General features: G+C 47.6%; 2 protein-coding genes across 2 annotated transcripts; both read left to right on the forward strand.

Annotated features, from left to right (window-relative positions):
* Nucleotides 1-78: 78 nt before the first annotated feature.
* Nucleotides 79-9,792, forward strand: pak2b (p21 protein (Cdc42/Rac)-activated kinase 2b). Its single transcript, XM_049012480.1, has 15 exons — nucleotides 79-504; nucleotides 3,219-3,467; nucleotides 3,641-3,735; nucleotides 4,096-4,243; nucleotides 4,335-4,366; nucleotides 4,678-4,788; nucleotides 4,875-5,007; nucleotides 5,311-5,374; nucleotides 5,559-5,607; nucleotides 6,863-6,975; nucleotides 7,170-7,287; nucleotides 7,542-7,641; nucleotides 7,773-7,969; nucleotides 8,259-8,396; nucleotides 8,603-9,792. Exons 2-15 carry the CDS (start codon nucleotides 3,287-3,289, stop codon nucleotides 8,687-8,689), a joined length of 1,566 nt encoding a protein of 521 aa, XP_048868437.1. The 5' UTR covers nucleotides 79-504; nucleotides 3,219-3,286; the 3' UTR covers nucleotides 8,690-9,792.
* Nucleotides 9,793-19,846: 10,054 nt separating this feature from the next.
* LOC125740824 (protein NYNRIN-like) lies at nucleotides 19,847-23,124 on the forward strand. The gene is made up of 2 exons (XM_049012524.1): nucleotides 19,847-21,783; nucleotides 22,661-23,124. The coding sequence occupies exons 1-2, from the start codon at nucleotides 20,878-20,880 to the stop codon at nucleotides 22,880-22,882; spliced, it is 1,128 nt and encodes a 375-aa protein (XP_048868481.1). The 5' UTR covers nucleotides 19,847-20,877; the 3' UTR covers nucleotides 22,883-23,124.
* The last annotated feature ends 802 nt before the right edge of the window (nucleotides 23,125-23,926 follow it).

A 23,926-nucleotide genomic window follows, 5' to 3' on the forward strand; every position in this document is an offset into this window, starting at 1 on the left:
TTCGCAATCGCTTTTGTAAAGGCCCCATTCCCATATTTTTCACTTATCCGGGAAAAACAGCACGGGGCCCATAGCCTGATGTTGGCTCGGAGGTTTAAAAAGTCTTTAAAAACTACATCTCCCACAATGCAGCTCGAACAACCGAAGTGTTTCTAGCCCTCTTTAATTCTAGTATTATCTAAATGTGGGATTCCAGTGATTTATATACGTCGATAATAAACCGTAAAAGTGATCAGTGTAGGGATTTTTGCCAGAAAAATGTTGAAATGCAGTCGGGGCGTTTTCGGTTCGCTTCGGGACTGGGCTGGGTCGGTAGTTCCGCTTCCCCTCCGCCATTGCGCTGCTTCCCAGGGCAGGAGTTTAAAGAATAAAAAAGAAACACGGGGAAAAGCGGCCGCATGTTAAGTTAATGAGCGGATACTTTGGTTAATCTGCGCTTCTGGGGCTGCTGAGAGAGCAGGGTAGGCTGCAGTTTTGCTGGCGAGTTTGCGACGGACTTTGCTGGTGAGTTTTCAGCGCACATCCAGTCCGTTATTTAATCCTTCATTGTTACTGAAAATGAATTAATGTGCGTCCACGGCCGGAAACCCTTTAAATTGTGCCGTGTTTATAAAAACTGCTCCCACAGTCCCGGTCTGCCTCTTTCTTAGACGTCTCTTGTATTATGCTGTATTTTTTGGAAGTTACCCGGCCAGTCTGTTCTAAGTTAGCTGCGAATAAAAAGTAAAAACCTCGTTTAATATGTGATACCTATTCGAGACAGCAAACCGCAACCCGGACGGATTAAATCGTTAAACGCTGATTGCAGTCAGTGTTTTTTTAGCTTAAAGCTTCTAAAGTGAAGGTGTATTTTTTTCGCATTTTCTAAGTAATTTACGGATTTAGGAAGTCGGTGTCAGTGTTATTTCTTTAGTATATAACTGATGGGCCTCTACGTGGTAAGGGGCCATATAAAATAAACTCATTATTTTTACGTCACCGGGTGTACAGAAATTACCATCTAACACCAGTTTTTTTTTCAAAGTAACAAACTGTTGTGTTGAAGAGCTACAATGAAACTGAATCACCGAGTTGTTTCCTCTCTCTGCCATTACCGACGTTGCTTTTGTTTTGCCTTTGTAAAAAAACATCTGTAACTTGTGCGAGTGGTTTATCAGATATATATAAATGTTGATTTAATGCACAGCTCCAGGTGGGATCTGAACACTTTCAGTTCCAGGACTGCCGTAATGCGGCGTTTTATTGCGCTTGCAGTATCGTGTTATTTGGACAAGGTGGTCTTCACACACGGATATGAGTTAACAGGCCGTGGGGGTGGGGGTCCGTAATATGGGAAGTGAGATTGCTCCTCCGCATGAAGCAGAACTGCTCAGCTCCCTTTCATTGACGCCAGTTTCCTGTGAATAAAGTGGAAGGATCTGAGCGCACGCTGGGACAGGTTGCAGGTTCGAGTCCCACGCGCTCATGGTCTAGTAATTAACCCCATTTAATCATCGGAACGGGTCGGGTTCCATCGATCCGAAGTTCCTGAGCAACGAATTACGCATGATATCGTGTTTTGAAACGGCTCAGATCTGCGTCCAGTGTATGGCCATGCGCTGCACCGCTAGGAACTGCTCTCCAAATCCAAGCCAGAAAATGATCCAGTGGTCAGATGTGACCTCAACGTAGATAGACTAGTGAAGACCTATTACAGAAGTCTTCTCTTAAACAAAAAAAAGTAAAGAAAAAATACATACCTCCCTGTTTGCTTCAGACCTCGGGGGGGTGTTGGTAATCCCGGCAATGGGATGGGGTCTCTTATCACGTCTGTTTGACCCCGGGCCCCTCTGTTTATGTCCCCCTCTAATTGCAGGAAGCCCCTGGGGTCCTGCGGATGGTGGCCATGGGTGGGGTCACCTGCTGGGGGGGGTGTTTCAGTCCTAAATCAGTGTGGACAAAGTGTGTTTATTTACTTCACAGTAACTTGGCTGATGTTGCAGTAAGCTGGTGTATTTGACCCTCAGGTTTATGCAGCTCACTGTTTGTTGGATGTTCGGCTTTGCGTGCAGCAATAGTGTCTCTCTGGGGCTTTAACCTGGAGCGGTGTCACTGTTAGGCGTCCATTCTGCTGCCTGCTAATAAAATTACACAAAGGACCCGCAACAGGAGGCTGACTTGAGTGTTGCAGGTTTGACCTCCATATGGACATATGAGCCTAAGTTTGGAGCTTGTTGTCATTGTGAGGGGTCACGGACAGTATCACCATCACTGAAGACCCTTAAGCCTGACCTGTGAGGCTGCTCCGGCACGTGTAGGCGTAACTCTTGTGACGTGGCACCAGGGGCCAGAAAGTGCAGCCGTGTTTTTTCCTTCTACTGAGAGACAGTTTTGGTGACAGGAAGTGCATTGTGGGCCAGCAGTCGGGTTGTGTTAGCGGTGCGTCACATGCATGTGCACGAGCAAGTCACCGTGCTATGGAAGTGTCCGGCGTTCGCTGTCACTTCACCATGCAAGGCCCTGACCATAATAAGTGCAATTGCTTGCTTCCTGTTTCTGTCTGTTCCTCGCCATTCTCTCTCTCGCTCTCTCTCTTTCTCAACCTCTCTGTCATCCCGCCATCAGTGTCGAGGACATAGGGCCAGAATGGGCTGTCCCCTGCTCCCCTAGCTAGCCAGATTTCTCTGACATAGTTTGGTGTGATGGGATTTTTATAGAGAGTGCAGGGGGTGGCCACTGGGACACTGAGATGTATCCTGAAGCCTCCCCAGGGCCAGTAGGGCTGTGCTTTGGGCTTATAGCTGTGTGCCTGGAAAGCACTGGAAGGAAACATGTGCCTAAAACAGGTGCTTAAGCTGAGCTTGACGCGTGGGTGCATGTTGGTGTATGTGTTTTATTCCTGGCCCTGAATGGGGGGGGGGAGGGGGGTGGAGTCTTCCCCCCACGGTTCCCGTGGCGATGCTGGAATGCCGGCGATGGAGTAGCAATTTCCTGCGATGAGAACACTGGCTGCTTCCTCACCCCCGCCCCCCCTCGCCCCTGGGGAGGCTGTCTGGATGTCCAGTCATCTCCCATGCAGTTGGTGAGCCGGTGTGTCGGCCTTCTGAGAACCCCGCTGACTGACTGGCGTGATACAGTGTGGTCATGATCATCTTCATTCTCCAGTTTACCACATGGCATCCAAAGTTAGCTGGTGTAAAAAATCATAGCAGGTGTGCTCTCTGTCTCTGATCCTGCAGGGCGGCGCCAGTGTGCTTCTGCTGCTCCCCCTCCCCCCTCCCCCCACCAACCCCAGTGTGCCTCTGACATGTCAGACAACGGGGAGATGGAGGACAAGCCCCCCGCTCCCCCTGTCAGGATGAGCAGCACCATCTTCAGCAGCGGCGGCAAGGACCCCCAGTCAGCCAATCACAGCTCCAAGCCCCTGCCGTCCGTGCCTGAGGAGAGGAAGCGGAACAAGATCATCTCCATATTTGGGGTGGAGAAAGGTCTGCTTACTACAAGCTGTATTAATGGCTGTGTCTTAGATATGGTTTATAATGTCCATCCGTGTTGGCATGTCCATCATGTGTGATGGATTCTGGGTAGGCGTCTGTGTTGCTGGTAGTGGGGGCCAGTTTAGGGTGAAGTCATGTTGAACTGTGGGGTGTCCTGTATGCAGGCAGCAAGAAGAAGGAGCGGCCCGAGATCTCACCGCCCTCGGACTTCGAGCACACCATCCATGTTGGCTTCGATGCTGTAACGGGGGAGTTTACCGTAAGATGCTTCCTTTGCCCTACTTTAGCCCCTGACTCCGCCCCCTCTTCCATGGCACTCGCCACTGCCCTCCTCTAGCCCCTGACTCCGCCCCCTCTTCCATGGCACTTGCCAGTGCCCTCCTCTAGCCCCTGACTCCGCCCCCTCTTCCATGGCACTCGCCACTGCCCTCCTCTATCCCCTGACTCCGCCCCTTCTTCCATGGCACTTGCCACTGCCCTATTCTATCCTCTGACTCCGCCCCTTCTTCCATGGCACTTGCCACTGCCCTCCTCTAGCTCCTGACTCCGCCCCTCTTCTATTGTGCAGGCCACTGCCCTCCTCTAGCCCCTGACTCCTCCCCCTCATTGTCTTCTCCAGGGTATGCCTGAGCAGTGGGCGCGGCTCCTCCAGACGTCCAACATCACCAAGTCCGAGCAGAAGAAGAACCCACAGGCTGTGCTGGACGTGCTGAAGTTCTACGACTCCACCGGCAACAACAAGCAGAAATACCTCAGCTTCTCCTCAGGTGGGCGCTGTCCCTCCACCCATGTTCATGTGTCCTGACCGCTGTCAAACCCTCAGCTAACTTGTTCCTTGTTCCTTTGTTGCTTTTCTAGAAAAAGACGGGTTTCCATCAGGTGCTCAGCAAGTGAGTATCCAGCCCCCCGCCCCACTCCCCCAGGGTCAAATCCGATTAATCAGTCACTGGTCACATGACCTGTCGTATCTGCGAGTCGACTATTCGCAACTTTATACCCAGTAGCAGCTGCAGGGTACATCATAAGTGTGCATCAAATGTTCTGGCCTCACCTCTGGCTGTTAGGTGATTATGGGCAAAGCAAGCAGGTTCTTGGGGAGGCAGTGCTGACAGGCCCAGTTCAGCAGGTCACATGGCTTGCGAAGCACAGAACTGCAGCCCTGCAGGACGGTAACGTGCTTAAAATGCCCCCCCCCCACCAGCCTGCCAAGAAGGGCACAGAGCCGTCTGTGGCCCAATCGCAGGACCTCGACGACGACGATGAAGAGGCACCTCCCCCCGTTGTTGCGCCGCGGCCGGAGCATACCAAATCAGTGAGTCACTGCCACCCCCCCTCCACTGTCCCTCCTATAGCACGGTCTTCCACACGAGCTCACCCGTCTCATGGCGCCCCCTACAGGTGTACACACGCTCCGTCATCGACCCCATCCCGCTGCCAACGACGAGCCCGGAGGCCGACGCTGCCAGCAGGGCTGCAGACAAGCAGAAGAAGAAGGGCAAGATGACGGATGAGGAGATCATGGACAAACTGCGTACGTCATCGCAGCCCTCCTCCTCCACAACAGTTACCGATATCCATGCTCAGGCTCTCATGGGCTCCCCCTGGTGTCAGGGTCCCTGAATGTCTTCCTTTTTCCTGTCCTATAGTGGTGTCCCCTGAATGTTAACATGGTGTCTCCCTCCTTCAGTGCGCTTACAAGCGGATCACACACATTCTTACATGCGTCGTGCTGTTAAAACCACACGCATTACACATCACGCAGCTTAATCGCGGGTGGACGCACATGCCCGCCCCCGTCCTTTTCACAGATCATCACCCCCCGCTTCTCCTTCAGGAACCATCGTCAGTATCGGAGACCCTAAGAAGAAGTACACGCGATACGAGAAGATCGGCCAGGGGTGAGTCACCGGTCACGTGTCCGCATGAGACACTGCGATTTGCCTGGCGTGCTGACAGCCGCCGCCGTGACTCACTGTGGTCATGTGACCGAGCTCTTGGTTAGTGAGAATATGTGTGATGGCTTGGTGGGTGACGTCGTTAGTTGGTTGAAAGCGTGCGTCATAAAACCATCTCATCCTGCAGGGCTTCCGGCACAGTCTTCACGGCTATCGACGTTGCCACGGGTCAGGAGGTGAGGTATTAAGCCGTGTGGCAGTGCATGAGGTGTGGGGTGAGGTGAACATCTAGGAGGCTCCTAATGGGCTGGGTGACGGTCCTGTGCAAGCAGGGGCGATTGTAGGAGTTTTGTGAGGGGTTCTTATAAGGAGCAATATTTCATACAGGGCACCTTATCCTTAGCCAGTGATATGCTTTGAATCAGTGAGACAGGGGAGGGGACACTCGGGTAGCCAATCCGCTTTCAGCATCCTGCATCATGCAGCCGCTTACAGCGCTGGCTTAAAGCAATGAATTCTGGTCCTGACGCAATGCATCATGGGTAGATTTTTTTGTCCGACTTCAGCCAGCGCTGCAAAACGTCACCACACGTCACCATGTAACATGGTACAAAAGTCTCACGAGAACAAGACGACTTAAGACAGGTCACGCAGCACCTCTGTCAGCTGCACAAACTGGAACCACCTCTCTGACGACACAACCTTGCCCTTTATTGACTGAAGATTTTAGTCACACGTGTGATGTTTGTATCCCAGGCAGTTCCAATGCGTTATCTGCTATTTCTGCCTGCAGTCCTGGGGGGCCGGAGCCGTGTAGCTTAGTTCTTTCCCTGTTCCACCACAAATGATTCAGCTCAAGAGCTGTGGTAATTAGCACAAGGAGTTGAATCAGGTGTGTTAAATGAGGGGAAACCCAAAAATGTGCAGGGCTCTGACCCCCCAGGACTGGAGTTTGACTCCCGTGGCTTATTGTTAGTTACTGTAATGTTTCGCTGCTTTATTTGTTTAATCGTCCAGTCTGTGAAGAAGGAATTCAAGTAAGAATTGCATTGTACTCTGTACATGACAGTAAGAACTTTGAATTCTTGGAATAAATGTATTCGATCTTTTCCTGACAGCTATCTTTATACACAGGGCAACTATACACGATAGTTTTTTTCCACTGCTAACAGTTTGTATCAGGAGTTGGTTATTGTAAAAGAAGTAATGTGCATGCAGGTGATATTTGTATAGATTACACCCTTCTGGCAGTGCTGCCATTGCAGTTAGGTCTCACACTGCCAGGAGTAGAAGTTGTCCGACTTGGCTGCAGCCCTCCAGCTGCCGGCAGATCTCTCTCCACGTCACGTCAGCTGCAGACAGACCTAAGCCCAAGTCGAACGCACCCAGTATCACGTGAATGGGCAGTGCTCTGTGTTAAGCTGATGATTGGCTGATCCTAAAAAGGTATGGGATGGGTAACCAGGAAGTGTCCCCTTTGTTCCCACCCAGGTGGCTATCAAGCAGATCAACCTGCAGAAGCAGCCCAAGAAGGAGCTGATCATCAACGAGATCCTGGTGATGAAGGAGCTGAAGAACCCTAACATCGTCAACTTCCTGGACAGGTACCATGCCTGGGCCGAACTGGGCTGGCCGCTCCAGGAATTGGATCATTTATGTGCCCGCGGTACAACAATTGGCTGATATATCTCTATGGTGTCAAACTGACCAATAGGAGCCCTTTTGGATAAGCAAGCTGTAACACTGGGTTCATTGAGAGTAGGAATGGAAAATTCCATGTCGAAATGTCTTGCTGCAGTTTCCTGGTGGGAGACGAGCTCTTCGTGGTGATGGAGTACCTGGCCGGTGGCTCCCTGACCGATGTGGTGACGGAGACCTGCATGGACGAGGCCCAGATTGCTGCTGTGTGTCGAGAGGTGTGTCAGGCACAAACACCTAACCGAAGGACCTTCTGTGCTGCCATACGCATTTATGAGCATCCACCTGGATTCATTATTCTGGAATGAAAGCTGTGTTAGCCAATGAGATTTCAGTTCTTTTGACGCCGAGTTTCTCAGTCGTCAACTTCAGGGATTAGCTCATTCATTGGGTAGATGAATGTGTTGGCTGTTTGGTGAGGTGATTCCCCAGCAGCAGGCGCAGTGACCCTCATCTCCTTCACGCCCTGTAGTGTCTTCAGGCCCTGGAGTTCTTACACGCCAACCAGGTGATCCATAGGGACATCAAGAGTGACAATGTCCTTTTGGGCATGGACGGCTCCGTCAAGCTCAGTAGGTTCACCCGCCTGGTGTGACAGGTTGAACACAGAATTCTGATCAGCCCTGTAATCATCACCTTCATCATCACCATCATCCCCAGCCATGAAACCCAAATTAAGCTCCCAACTGCTTCTGCCCCACAGCCGACTTTGGCTTCTGCGCCCAGATCACCCCCGAGCAGAGCAAGCGCAGCACCATGGTGGGCACTCCCTACTGGATGGCCCCCGAGGTCGTGACCCGGAAGGCCTACGGCCCCAAGGTGGACATCTGGTCGCTGGGCATCATGGCCATCGAGATGGTGGAAGGAGAGCCTCCATATCTCAATGAGAACCCGCTGAGGGTAAGGCTCTCCCTTGGGGGGTGGTCCAAGTGGGTCACCCGGCGGGGGCTTGAAATTGTCCCTGTGTCTCGAGCACATTAGTAAATTGTGTTCTCTCTGGAGCACTGTTGTTGTACCTTATGAGTAGCAATGTCCCCAGGCAACTTGCTTATCATCTTATGCTCTACATAGTTTATCAGTTCAGTACTCAAAGGTACAGCAGCAGTGCCTCAGCCAGGACTTGTGATGTCCTGCCTTTGCTGTCACACACTTTCATGCCATCTTCTTGTTACTCCCATCTTCCCCCTAGGCACTGTACCTGATTGCCACTAATGGCACCCCGGAGCTGCAGAACCCTGAGAAGCTGTCCCCAATCTTCCGGGATTTCCTGAACCGCTGTTTGGAGATGGATGTCGAGAAGAGGGGTGGTGGCAAGGAACTGCTGCAGGTGAGTGCCGCCCACACCTGCTGCCTGGCCAATCGGAGAACTTGACTTTGACTGCTATGTAAATGTGCCTAGAGTGACGGTCATGGTGAGGTCACTGTCATTTCATGTCAGCTGGGAGGTGGAAAGGCAGTGTTCCTGTTGGCACAGGATTGGTTGATGGTTTTGAGTGACACCTCCTCAAACCTGTCGTCTCGTTTCTTCGGCAGCATCCTTTCCTGAAGCTGGCTAAGCCCTTGTCCAGCCTGACGCCTCTCATCCTGGCTGCCAAGGAGGCAATGAAGAGCAACCGCTAGTCCCCACCCCCCCCCCCCCCCAAGTTGTCCTGACAGTGCTCAATCTCCATCCCCTCACACATACTCACCCATGCCAGAGTGTCATCAGCAGTTTTAAACTCCTGCCAAAAAATCAGGTCAACACCAAGACTGTATGGCTGCCCCACCACTAGGGGGAGTGTTCCTCTTTCTTAACCTTTTCAACCTCTCCCCTGTGACTCTGCCCATTGTGTCAGACTTCCTGCTTGTAGTCTCGCACAAGGCAGAAGTTTGCCGGAGAAAGTGCGCCCCCTCGAGGAATCCAGATGTATTGTTTTTCATCAGTTCGTCTCCAGCTTACCAGAATCACTGCCTAGATTCACGGCTGTTTGTGTGAAACCTGCCTGTTTTTCCTGATGTCACCGTTATTTCTTTATATATATAAAAAAACTCTTTTCTTGTTATTGGTGGTGGTCTTGCCTGGTAGATCACTACCCCTCACCCCGGGCTTTTGTGCCTTCTGGGTCCAGGTCACTGTGATAAACAATGCTTGCTGTAAGATAAAAATCTATCCGACTGAGAGCCGGAATGAGCGCTGATGATACGCTTCAGTATTTCGGAAACGTATTTATGAGCTACGTAGGAACATGTTGAAATATTTCTGACACATTGCAGAAGACATTTTATATTTTGTCCAGCACCCCTTTACCTCCCCCTCCCCCCATGCAAGGACAGCAGGGTTATTTTGTTTCTTTAATTGGAAAATTCACAGTTCACCCTTCAAAGGTGAAACATGAAACTTGTACTGTATCAGACGAGTGTTTCCTAATACAAAGGGTTTCGTCAGCATTGAAAGTAAAACTGTATGTATATTGTGTATTTTGAAATGACGAAAAACATTAGACATTAGAAATCAGGGCTTTTTCTGTCTAGCGTATGTGTGTATGAATGTGTGTTTTTAACTAACTGAGACAGACTGCCACCAAGGTAAAGTATTTGCGTTTTTCTCTTCATTGTCTGGATGTGAACAGCGACCGCGACTGTGTTTCTCCGTGCGTAGTCCTCTTTTTCTAAACTAAAAGCCTTGTTTCTGGAAAAATTGGAGAAAAAATGCGACCCTGTTAAATAAAAGTGCATTTTTTTTTTATTTTGAGTTTAGTCGATTTTTGAAAATGCCGTATTTCACGGAAGCCGTTTCAAGGTTATTCCTTTCAGTAAGGTTTTTGTGCACTTTAGGATTATTGTATTTGAAGCTTTCAAGAAAAAATGCATTTAGAAAATGTCAAGTAGTGCAGTGCTTGGGTTGTATGTATCTGACATTTACTGCCTGTGGTTACTTGTTAAAAATATGTTTCAAATACCATTTGCTGAAGCTTTTTGCCCATAAGATCCTAAAAAAGTGTCTCACACACACACACACCATCCCGTTTTCAGTGAGTGGGATGGGATCTAAAACTCAAATCCTAGTACAGGTACCACTGACCTTCAGTCAGATCTGGGTGTAATTTCTAACAGTGAATGAATGGTGTTCAAACCAAATTCTTTTACTACAGGTTTTATGATGAATTACTGCCCAAGTATCCATAAGCAAAAGATCCTCTTTCTCCTTTGTGTACATAACCTTCAGCTCAAGGCAATGCTTGATATTTCTCAAGATTTCCCCTGAGATTGATAAAGTTAATTTTAATATAACTGGGCAGAAAATGATTATGTCATTGGCCGGGAGCCACAACTGGGCCTCAAAATAGCTGCATTTATATTGTCCAATAGATTTGCTAGAAACTGCAAAACATAAATTTACATTTACAATTGCAATTAATTATTAAACCGCAAGTATTTTCAACGCTTTCCACTTACATACAGTTATGTGCAAAATAATAGCAGTCTAACATTACTAATGTGTTTGAGTCCTGATTTTGGCAGAAATGATGATACAACATGAGAGCAAATTGATGACTAGGTGTAGCAGAGTAATGGCCAAACAACAGACTTAACAGACATGCATGCTGCTAATTTGGGATAATCGACTCATTTAATGAAAGGGGCGTGTTCAAATTAATAGCAGTGTGGAGATCAGCTAGGGAGGTCATTGACTCTGAAGAAATGGGTGTCAATTATGGCCCTTATTTAAGGAAGGAAGGCAGCAGATGTTGTGCCTGCTGGTTTTAGCCCTTGCTCAGTGAGTAAAATGGGTCGTTCCAGACATTGCACTGAGGGAGAAAGAACTTTGATCAAAACGTTGATTGGAGAGGGGAAGACATGCAAAGAAATGCAGCAAATAATTGGCTGCTCTGCTAAAAAGATCTCAAATGCTTTGAAAAGGGAAAGAAAACCCAAAACACGTGGTAGAAAAAGGAATATGACCATCCGCCTAGATCATAGAATAACAAGAATGGCAAAGAAGCATCCAATGATCAGCTCCAGAGAGATCAAAGAAGATCTCCATTTACCTGTGAGTACTTCAACAATCAGAAGACGCTTATGTGACGGCAAACTATTTGCAAGAAACCCTCGTAAAGTACCACTGCTGAAAAAAAGGCACGTATTGAAAAGGTTACAGTTTGCCAAAGAACACATTGATTGGCCTAAAGAGAAGTTCACAGTACACTGTGAAGACCGTAAAACATGGAGGTGCAAGCATAATGGTTTGGGGATGTTTGGAGTGGGACCCATTTATCCCATAACAGGCACCATGGACCAGTTTCAGTACCTGAAAATACTGGAAGAGGTCATGTTGCCTTATGCTGAGGAAGACATGCCCTTAAAATGGGTGTTTCAGCAGGACGACGACCCCAAACACACCAGCAAGCGGGCAACATCCTGCTTGCAGACCAAAAAGATTGATGTCATGAAGTGGCCAGCCCAATCCCCGGACCTCAATCCAATTGAGAATTTGTGGAGTGGCCTCAAAAATTCTGTTTTTGATGCAAAACCGAAGAATGCAGAAGATCTGTGGAATGTAGTCCAGTCAGCTTGGGCTGCAATTTCTGTTTGCAGGTGTCAAATGTTAGCTGACTCCATGCCACACAAATGTAAAGCAGTGATCATAAATAATGGTTATACAAATAAATATTAGTTCAGTGTTTAAAGGAAAAGCTAAATCTTCGTTTCATTTTCAGTTTATACAGTAAATATTCCAGTTTTTAAATGAAAATCCAGATACTGCTATTTTTTTGAACAACCTAATATTGTTTTTCTTCATTTTCAGTAAAAAAAAACAAAGAAAAGAGAAAATTGTTCATATTTTCATTTGGAATTGAATGTGCACGGCTCAGCAGCATGGTGGTGCAGTGGTTAGCACTGTAAGGGGTGGCATGGTGGTGCAGTGGTTAGCACTGTTGCCTCACACCTCTGGGACCCGGGTTCGAGTCTCCGCCTGGGTCACACATGTGTGGAGTTTGCATGTTCTCCCCATGTCGTCGTGGGGTTTCCTCCGGGTACTCCGGTTTCCCCCCACAGTCCAAAAACATGCTGAGGCTAATTGGAGTTGCTAAATTGCCCGTAGGTGTGCATGTGTGAGTGTGCCCTGCGATGGGCTGGCCCCCCATCCTGGGTTGTTCCCTGCCTTGTGCCTATTGCTTCCGGGATAGGCTCCAGACCCCCCGCGACCCAGTAGGATAAGCGGTTTGGAAAATGGATGGATGGATGGGTTCCTCCCACTTTGCCACGCTCTATTCCTTTCAACATACGACAATGTCGTATTGCCAAAACGATTTTGTAGTATATGGCCAGCTTAACGAAACGCATGCATTACAGAGTTACGACAGTTACAATTATCATAAACACACGAATGCATAAATAATTTACACTATTCAAAGATATGCGCAGCGAGGTACAAATCATGCCATTTACTGGATAATTAGTCCAACAGTCCAACACTATATTGATAAAATAGCATCTATTCGTTCAACTATATTTGAAGAATGTGGCCATCTTTAGCCAGGAAGCAGGTTATTTACACCATCTGCAAGTGATGGCCAAATGAAACTTCATTGAACTATTTGTGGTATTTTTGACCCCACTAGATGGCACTATTGATTTAAAGAGTAAAGCAGAAATTATAGCTTTGAGGCATGCGTTGAGCTTTTTTTCACAGTGAGCGCCATCTACTAAAATCTAAAAAATACTACAAATGGTTCATGAAGCTTAATTTAGCCACACTACCATCTACTTTTTATGTGTTTAATGACATTTAAATTGTAGTCTTTGAATATAGGACAACCCTAGTTTTTTAGATGTAATGTTTTGGGAAATAAAGCACCATCTTATATTCAGTGTGGTACGGTAATTACCAAATCTCTGACAGTGGCCTGTGAAGGCTGAGAAAAGTTTCAGATGTAGTAGATTGACTGGGATGGAGGGTGGTAACCAGAATAATAATGTTTTACCTTCAATGGCCAGAAGGCGGCGTTAAAACCTCCTACATTGCTTCAGTCCTTGCTTGTTTCCTGGCAGCTTTTGGCCAAGCAGCAGATGAGATTTTTTATCCCGGAGCCTGCAGTCCCAAGTGGGCCTCACAGGGATAATCTCTACTGCTGCTCTTGAACTGCCGCTTCACAGCCATCTTGAAGTCTTCCAGAGTAATGTGGAGGTTGAACTGTCTCTGGCATCCCAGTACTGAAACCAGCATAATCGCAGGTAGACTCAATCTTTACATTAGCAGGAGTAAGAAGAGGCAGATTCATTCAAACGGAGATTCACTTATTTGTTTTCTTTAAAAGGACTGTATGCACACAACCAAACACCCACACTTCCAACATACTTTGCACGTGTGTTGTCAGAGAAGAAGGCCAGCAGGTTCGGTGCACACACACCCCAGTAAACATCCCCCTTTGGGGCCTGTCTGGGGCCATTGCAGGCAGCCTACCGAAGGCGCCGTTACCAGAGTGAAATGCAGGGCATGTATGAGCCCCACACGATGGGGTCCTGGTGGACTGCCCACACTAAGCGCAGCATGCCCACACTTCGGGCTGGCTGTAGGCTATCCTAGTGGGGCCCTAGTGGGCTGCCCACACTAAGCACATTATGCCCATACTTCGGGCTGGGTGTGGGCTATCCTAGTGGGGCCCTAGTGGGCTGCCCACACTAAGCACAGCATGCCCACACTTTGGGCTGGCTGTAGACTATCCTAGTGGGGCCCTAGTGGGCTGCCCACACTAAGCACAGTATGCCCACACTTTGGGCTGGGTGTGGGCTATCCTAGTGGGGCCCTAGTGGGCTGCCCACACTAAGCACAGCATGCCCACACTTTGGGCTGGCTGTAGACTATCCTAGTGGGGCCCTAGTGGGCTGCCCACACTAAGCACAGCATGCCCACACTTTGGGCTGGGTGTGGGCTATCCTAGTGGGGCCATAGTGGGCTGCCCACACTAAGCACAGTATGCCCACACTTTGGGCTGGGTGTAGACTATCCTAGTGGGGCCCTAATGGGCTGCCCACACTAAGCACATTATGCCCACACTTTGGGCTGGGTGTGGGCTATCCTAGTGGGGCCCTAGTGGGCTGCCCACATGACACACAGCTATTTACATTATTTACATAGCTGCTAATGGTCTGTCTGGACCACGGATACCCCCAGTGCTACAAAATATTAATTTTAATTTATACTACGGGACCGTTGAATGCTTGAATCTGATTGGCTGACGAACGTTCTGAGGTGTGCAATTATTTTCAGATAAACGCACGGCGAACGTAATTCCAGGCAGCTCTCTTGACTGCATTACAGTTCCATATCACTTCGCATAGTTAACTGTAATAACGGAAATTAGCATACAGTACCTATACAGCACACATTAACTGCATTAGTCTGCTATCAACGGCTCAAGCCTCCATTGCCAGCTTTAAAATGACGTTTTGGAACTAGCAAGAGTCGTTGGATGAGATGCGGAAGAAATAATCCTACTCACAATAGCGATTTAAGTAGAAAAACCGGACAAATCCCTTGAAATATATCATCTGATCGATGTCTTGAGGTGTGGAAACCGTAGTATAAGCGGAATAATTGACTCCGGACCGTTGAATTATTAGAAAATAATGCACACCCGAGGTGGTAATGCGGCCCGTCATCAATTATTCCTTATATATTATATTATATTATATTATATTATATTATATTATATTATATTATATTATAGCTATTGCTGAAGGGATACGAAGCAACACAGCGATAGCAGCCAAAAGAAGAGAGAGCTGGCAGATGAATGAAACGCATAAGTGTCCTTTTTTAATGTTCACTATCTCAATATTTGTATTTTCACCCATTTCCACCCTTTGTATGGCATAGATAAGATTCTAACAACTCTGAGCTATTAGTTAAGTTTTCCCCAAACGAGCTTGATGGGCCAAATGGCCTCCTCTCGTTTGTAAATGTATTATGTTCCTAATCATATCTAAATGGCGAATTTTCTCCTGCCCCTTCAGCACCTTAGCTACTGTGTGGGGGGCGTAGTGGTGCAGAACGGCTGCTGTCGCATCATCCAGCTGGGGGCTACACAGTGGTGCTGGTCGCAGTAGCCTCCCACTCGTCCTGTAAAGTGCTTTGGGTGTCTTGAAAAGCACTATATAAATGTAACTTTCATTCATTCATTCGCTCTGATATTCATCGCGTCTAATCTAATGAGTAGTAACAGCTGCAGGGCGATTAATTTCCTTTTCTTTTAAAGCAAACACCACTCCAGCTGAAGAGCTGGCTGCAAAATGCCCCCCCCCCCCCCCAATTTTAAAGGGCATAGAGGAGCTCATAGTCAGTTCGTCACACATATTCATGCCGCATGTCATAAGTGTGTTATCACAAACCATTTTCTCGTAGAGCCAATCACAGGGACCCTCACACTTCTGCCAGAGCCCAATCAACGGGACCCATGTGACATGTTAGATAAGGACACGGTATCTGACCACCCCTATGCTGAAGATGACTTTGCCGAGTTTGACTTCTAAAATATGGAACTAGTAAATTGCCAATGACTAATATTCTCTCGACTGAAGAGGTACCTCTCAAAAGGCAGTTCATCTTGATATGCTAAAAGATCTATATGCTTAGTTTGGAATACTATTATTATTTGCCAAATAGATTATACAGAGATTATATAAGAAGATGTAACTTCATTGGTGTGAAATCTTTTATCTGCATTTTACTGTAACTTAATTACATTCTCAGGATCAGACCCTGCCCTCACCTTTCCCTGCTTGGCTAGCAGGTGTCACTGGTCACACCTTTCAATGCATTTGCATCCTTCAGGATTTATGATCCACACTTGAAGATTATGTGGACCATTCAACAATGAGACAGCTGCATGTGTTTACATGTTTTAATGGAAACCACAGCGCAATGTATGGTCACCATAAAACACACATCTTCTACTAATAATTAATATTGAAATTCTTGCAGGAATGGTATTTAAATATACATAATTTGATTATGTATACTGATTGGCTCCTTTTTTGGGAGGGCCTAATGAAAGATTGCTGGTTCGAATCCCCGACCAGCAAGGCACCCGTGAGGTACCCTGAGCAAGGTACCGCCCCCCCCGCACTGCTCCCCGGGCACTGAATTAGCTGCTGCCTGTTATATCACATTGTCACATATGGGTTAAATGCAGAGAATACATTTCATTGTTGTGCACTGTGTGCTGTGGTGTGTCAACAATGATCACTGATCACCAAATTCTAAATTAAATTCTACAAATCGTGCTGACCTAAAATCTAGCCCAAACCCAATTGGCTTACCTGGTCTCTCTGGCTCCTTCCAGCTTCCAATGCTCATTTGTGCTTCCTGGGTTAAAGGTCAGCATTTAAGGACATGGGGTGTTTATCGAGATGCGTACCTGACCATTCTTGTGTTCTTGCCTATCAGTTTGACGTCATCTTCCTTTGTCAAAGTACGGTTCCGGTATAAAAGATCCCCAAAGGTTGTTCTTGCCCATCCCTGTATATCCAGGATGCACTGGTTGCATCCTCACCAAATGAGAGCAATCCCATGATTCATTGCATCCCAAGGTCATTCTTGGGCAACAAGTTAGCAACACTCCCATGAATTCCTGAGCTGCAGCTGCTGCAGTGCTCAGACTTTCACAGGATACATGCTGTTCCTCTGCAGTGTTTCCTCACTTTGAAATGTTGCCGTTTGGAGATGTCAGTCATGGGAAAAGTATTACATTTTCATACTCTGTACAGACACAGATACCATGCCAAAATGTTACTCAAGTAAAAGTTATCCATTATATAGTATTACTCAAGTCAAAACACCTGGTTTAAATAGTACATAAGTGTCAAAACAAAACAACAAAAACAAGTACTATGTATTCAAATCCAAATTTAGCATTAAAGCTAGAATATAGCACTGCAAGTTACAGTGCACCACAAGGAAATCAGCGGATGTTTTCTTTTTTGTCAGAAAAAGTGGTGAAACTGGTCGAGCTTGAAGGAGCGGATTAGCAGAATGATGTTACGTCATTTTTTATTCAGTGGAAAATGGAAAGTCAAATTCAAAATTATAAACACGTTGTGGGTCCGTACTTTAAGACATTTTATATGTGGTGAATGAGCTGATGAAATTCCTCATCCTCCACAAAAAAATGACTGATCACCCAATGCGATCATCACCATCATTCATTAGTTGTGTCGCTAACATTTTACAATGAGGGTACATGTAAGAGCATTAATTCATACACGAATTCATGAAATAATAATTGGTTACGGTTTACATGAACTGCACCTTCATAATACCTTTACAATGCATTTCTACAACATTCAGTGTATCTTCATAATGCATTCATATGCAGTATGTAAGTACACCTTAACATCCTAACATACCTTAACAGCTGAAATATACAGTATCTCACAAAAGTGATTACACCCCTCACATTTCTGTAAATATTTTATTATATCTTTTCAAGGGACAACCCTAAAGATATGAAACTCTGATAGAATGTAAAGTAATCGGTGTACAGCTGGTATAATGGTGTAAAGTTGATGTCCCCTCAAAATAACTCAACACACAGCCATTAATGTCTGAACTGCTGGCAACAAAAGTTAACTCGCTATGAATCTTCCAAACCCGATTGATTTTATACACCTATAGCAAGGGGTTTGAATGAAATACCTGATTTCAACAATTGAATCCCAATACTCTGGTCCATATAATGTATTTCACCAAATAAAAACCAGGATTCAACTAAAAGCAGAGTCTGAGATAATGTCTGGGCGTCTGGTCAACATAAAACACAAATAAAGTATCATGCCTGGATAGTGCAGATCCTCCTGTGTGCCACGCCCCCCTCAATACCTGGTGAGGAATCCCTCTGTTACCAGCTGTCTCTAGTCTTGTTAACAGCTGTTGTGTATTTAAGTCTGCGCTAGAGTACGTTTCCCCAGTCCGGTCATTAATGTTGTGACATTGTGTGGTGATTGTGTGGTCCTGCTTGTTTCCCCTTAATTAAACCCCATATTCGCATGATTCCTCGAGCTCTGTATGATTCTTCTGTAAGCAGGACATGGGTCACTAAACCACAGATGATGTGTCACCTGCTCACAGATTTGTTTAACAAACGCCTCCTTATCTGCCCTCATAGCCGTCCTTCTCAGTTCAGCTCAGATTGGAGTTGCCACTAAGTCGTTCACTGTGACTCCTCTCGATAATATCCAGGGTGCCCCGTGAGATGAAACAACTCCTTCTGGGAACACCAGCAACACCAACATAGCCCTCAGCAACCTTCAGGCTCTTATCACAGAAGGTCTCCCGCATCACTTTAGAGTCAGCAGTCACACCCAAGTCTGTAAGGAATTAAAATTGGACATCGGTAGGCCCGGGAGGTTGGCATATTGGGACTGTGTGTGTCTTTAGGCCTTAGGCAAGAAGAGATTGTTTTGAATACTGTGTGACCTCGCTTCGAGATAGCTGCCTGCAGTAAGTTCCGCAGACCCTGAGGAAAGCTCGGGCCTTGGAGAGGCAGACAGCGGAACAAAGGGGGGGGAGAAACCACCTGCAGGGAGAGATTCCCCATCGTCATGGATGTGTGGAGATGGACAGGTGCAAAGGTACAAAATAGATCAGTGTGTAGAGGTACAGAGAAAGGGGGATGCAGAAGAAAGTAAGGAGAAAAGTGTTGATCCACTGCCAGACTGGTTAGGGGAAGTACCTGATTGCTTGTGGGCAAAAGGGAAAAATGATTTTGGCAGAGTGGTGTCAGCTGAGCCTTTGGTGGTCCACCCCAAGTCTGACTTTCGGCCTCACAAGGCCCAGTATCCCTTATCTAGAGAAGCAGAGGAGGGAGTGAGAGAAGTACATGCAGATCTGGTGAAAAGGGGGGCTATTAAGGAAATAGCCTATTCTCCAGTCAATTCACCTATTTTACCTGTGAAAAAGGCAAATGGAGCTTGGAGGTTTGTGCAAGATCTGAGGGGTGTTAATGCAGCCATACACCCCAGGGCTCCTATCGTACCCAATCCAGTCACGATCCTGGCTTCCATACCAGCGGAGGCTAAATGGTTCTCTGTCATTGATTTGGCTAATGCTTTCTTTTCTATCCCAGTAGATCCAGATTCCCAGTACTGGTTCACCTTCACCTTTCTGGGGAAGAGGTGGACCTGGACAGTGATGCCCCAGGGCTACACAGAGTCACCTAGCGTGTATGGGCAGGAGCTGGCAAAAAATTTGGAGGGGTTTACTGCACCAGGGGGTAGCACACTGGTACAGTATATGGATGATTTGTTGCTTTGCTCTCACACTCGCGAGTCCTGTAAACAGGACACCAGAGCTCTGTTAGACTTCCTGGCTGAAAATGGGCACAAAGCCTCCAAATAAAAGCTGCAGCTGGTGTCACAAAGGGTTAAATACCTTGGACATGTGTTGACAAGTGAGGGAAGGTCATTAGGACCAGATCGAGTGGCCTCCATACAGGAGATGCCCAAACCAGAAACTAAACAGCAATTGCTTTCAGTCCTTGGCATGATTGGCTATTGCAGGCCTTGGATTCAGGACTATGCACAGAGATCACAGCCCTTGATTGACTTGACAATTGGGCTAGGACTGACAGATAAACTGACGTGGACGTCCGAAGCTGAAGATGCCCTGATTGATTTAAAACAAGCGTTAATGTCAGCCCCAGCTTTGGGGGTGCCTGACTATAGAAAGACATTTGTGCAGTATGTGGACGAGAAAAAAGGTTCATGACTTCAGTTCTGATTCAGTATCACGGGGAAAGGGGCAAACCGGTTGCATACTACTCAAAGCGTTTGGACTCGGTGGCTCGAGCATTACCCCTTTGTCTTCGAGCGGTAGCTGCGGCCGCAGAGGCAGTGATGGCAAGCGCAGATCTAGTCCAGTTACATCCACTGAAACTTCGAGTTCCCCATGCAGTGCACGCAATCCTGACACAGGTCAGGACATCTCATTTGACGCCTGCGCGATCGGTGCATTATCAGAATGTTTTGTTAACACTGGCAAATGTGACTGTGGAAAGATGCTCTGCTTTGAATCCGGCGACCCTCCTTCCCACGGAGGCGGACGGAGAACCGCATGATTGTTTGCAGGTCATCGACTGTGTGTGCAGGCCTAGGCCGGATCTGACCGACATCCCACTGGAAGGAGGCGACATCCTGTTTGTCGATGGGAGTTCTTTGAGGCTGGAGGACGGATCTCCAGCGACCTCCTATGCCGTGGTGATGCAAGACGGATTACTTGTGGACGGAGGGCCTCTGCCCAGACATTGGTCCGCGCAAGCGGCTGAGCTGTTTGCACTGCGACAGGCCTGCAAATTGGCTGAGGGACAAAAAGTCACTATCTACACAGACTCAAGATACGCCTTCGGGGTGTGTCATGATCATGGTGCATTGTGGAAGCAGAGAGGTTTTCGCACCAGCACTGGAAAACCCATTCAGCATCATGAGTTAGTGGAACAATTACTGGACGCTCTCATGCTACCTAAACAGGTGGCAATAGTGAAGTGCCAGGCCCACACTAAGCGGACTGATGAAATCAGTCAGGGAAATGACCTCGCAGACCAGTGGGCTAAAAGTTTAGCCAAGAACTCCACTGGGTTTGGGAATAAGGTTTTACTGGCAAAGAATGTCGATAAACCAGGCGCTGAAATGACCTTGTTTTGATTCAAACAGGTGCAACGGAGGCTGAGCTCCACGGCTGGAAACGGAGTGGGGCATGGAGTGATAGAGAAGGCGTGTGGCGACATTCTGGGACTAACAAACCTTATCTCCCTAGATCTGCGTATCCAGGGATGGCCAAAGCCGTTCATGGCCTGGATCATGTGTCTCGGGACGGGATGGTGGCAGCTGTGACTCGGGTGTGGCATGCCCCTGGGTTTGCCACAGCTGCTGCCCAATTCTGCGGGAAGTGTATGGTGTGCATGAAATTCAATGTGGGAAAGGGCATCCCAACCGGCCCTGCAGTGACCCCGAGTCCCCAAAGCCCATTCGATCACCTGCAGATGGATTTCATTGAGCTAACGCCGTGCAGGGGATATAAGTATTGCTTGGTGATTGTAGATTTGTTTTCCAGATGGGTGGAGGCATTTCCTTGCCGTCGCCCTGATGCTCTGAGTGTGGCTAAATGTCTGTTAAAGGAGGTGATTCCACGATGGGGCATTCCATCTAAAATCACCACAGACAACGGTCCTGCGTTCATCGCAGAGATCCTGGCTAAATTGTCCCATTGGATGGAAATTGATTTGAAGCATTATTGTGCCTATCACCCCTCGAGTGGGGGGATAGTGGAGAGAGCAAATCAGACACTTAAACTGAAATTGGCGAAAATTTCAGAGACGACGGGCCTGCCCTGGGTGGATGCCCTGCCCCTGGCTTTGTTATTCATGCGAGCAAGGACGCACCGCCAAACAGGATTGGCTCCTTTCGAAGTGTTGACGGGAAGGCCGATGCGTGTTTTGTCTCCCTCGCGATATGTCACACTGGAGACCGTGGAAGGGGATTTGCTGACTTATCTTACAGGTTTGCGGCAGGCGATAGGTGCAGCCTGGGACCAGGTTCGTGCCAATTGGAGGAATCCAGAGGGAGAGCTGCCACGAGCTGTGACACTGCTCGAGCCAGGGAGCTGGGTGTTGGTTCGCGACCTGAGGAGGAAAAGATGGAACACGCCGAGATGGAGGGGACCCCACCAGGTCTTGATGGTGACCCCTCACGCAGTGAAAGTGGAGGAAATCGACGCCTGGATCCATCAAGTCCACTGCAGACGCGTGTCCGACCCTGGTGGTTCTTTCGAGACTGGCCCCTGAAAGGGCCACAACTGTGTTGCCTTGCCCTGATAGCCATTTTTATTGTCACAGTTACATTTGGGATTGATGGCATATTGTGGTGGAGAACTGCTTATTCCGGTTGTGTCACCCGCTGTACTCCAACAGAGCCCAACCCACGACAAGTTTTGAACCGAGGGAAAAGGGAGGTGATGAATGCCAATGCCGATGCTAATGCTGTGGAGCTTTTGGCCCGAGCTGTGACTGCTGAGCTGAGGCGCAGATGTCGTTAGCTGTGCGGGCATATACACGCAGCAGACGGTCTCTTAGTCGGACTGAACAATGGTTTGGGGTATTTATTCCATCCCTTGGGGTGGCAGACCTTCAGACAGAGGTGACTGCCCTGCAGACTGCAGTTGAAAAGGTGGCCAATCAAACGCTTGACACCGTGAAGGCCGTCTCGGGTGAATTGTCGGCGGTTAGGCAGGTAGCTCTGCAAAACCGCATGGCATTGGATCTCCTGTTGGCTGAGAAAGGTGGAGTTTGTGCTATTGTGGGAAGAGAATGTTGCACGTACATCCCTGATTCCACTCAGGCTGTGCATGATCTAGAGGACGTGGTGCACAAGCAGATGTCTGAGGTACACAAAGAGCATGGCCTGTTTGAGTACAGCTGGGACTACTGGTTCTCCTCCCTGATCCCGGGTTTATCAGGGGTGTTTAGACCCTTAGTTTTTAGTGTAGTGTTACTGCTAGTAGTGTTGCTGCTAATCTTTTTGCTGTTTAGGTGTTGTTCTAGTATTCTGTCTTCCCAGGCAAATTCTGTTATGTTCCTACGGGCTCCCCCTCTTCCCTACGCGGATGATCCTCTTCTTCCCGCCTGGCTCTACGACCCTCAGCCCCAGGTTGTCGTCCATGCGACCGGCAACGCCAACACCGCTGGTGACTCCTGTTCCATCCGGCCGCCACCAGCCCACTTCGACCCGCTGCGCAATGGTCCGGCGTTTTACTACACTGCGGACTCTGATTGTTTGTGAACTATGCGGATTTCGCATGTTCAAAAGGGGGGAATGTGGAATTAAAATTGGACATCGGTAGGCCCGGGAGGTTGGCATATTGGGACTGTGTGTGTCTTTAGGCCTTAGGCAAGAAGAGATTGTTTTGAATACTGTGTGACCTCGCTTCGAGATAGCTGCCTGCAGTAAGTTCCGCAGACCCTGAGGAAAACTCGGGCCTTGGAGAAGCAGACAGCGGAACAAAGGGGGGGGAGAAACCACCTGCAGGGAGAGATTTGAAGCTGCCCCAACTGGCGAGTTATAGCTTTATAGAATAGTTGTGGCAAACAATATATAGCAAGCTATGCGGTAGTGCAAATGTATAAGTAATTGTTAATCATACAAATCATATGTTAACCATGTATTGGCAGTGATTCAATGACAATACGTCAATACGTTAATCATTAATCAAAGGACAACTGAGTATTTACAGTGATTCAATGTCATGTAATCAATATCTATATTCATATCTCCAGTAGGAGCCTAGTAGTCGAGACATGTTCTGGTAGACTGAGTAGAATGGGTGGACTTTACCTTGCCACCAAGGTGAACCAATAGAATTCGAGAATTGTGTTTGTTATACGTTTAAGCTTGGTTCATTGGTGTGTTGTGACCAATCAGGATTTAGACACCCTTACTGTGAAGTGGGAGTTATGGTATATCAACTGGTTGCTCGGAGAGCTAAAAAAGATCTTGGTACCGAATGCCAGAGTGTGATGAGAGCGCTTTGCTGAGTTGAAGAAATAAAAGAGATTTTCCTTTACCTCATCAAACTGAGAGGTCCGACTTTTATTCTAAGTGTTATATTCTAAATTTTTCTACCACAGTTCCTCACACAAACTGCGTACAAACTCATCAGAAACAGCCTGATCTTGGAGTCTGGCTAAGTCCAGCCTCATTCTCCTAGTAGGTAGTAGCCTACTGGATCTAAGCTGAATCTTCAGGGTAACAACAACAAGTCTGTGGTTAGAATTCACAAACTGGCACTTCTGTAGACCCTGCAGTTCTGCAGGAGCCTCCAGAATC

The sequence above is a fragment of the Brienomyrus brachyistius genome, chromosome 4, assembly GCF_023856365.1.
Source record: "Brienomyrus brachyistius isolate T26 chromosome 4, BBRACH_0.4, whole genome shotgun sequence".
NCBI lineage: Eukaryota > Metazoa > Chordata > Actinopteri > Osteoglossiformes > Mormyridae > Brienomyrus > Brienomyrus brachyistius.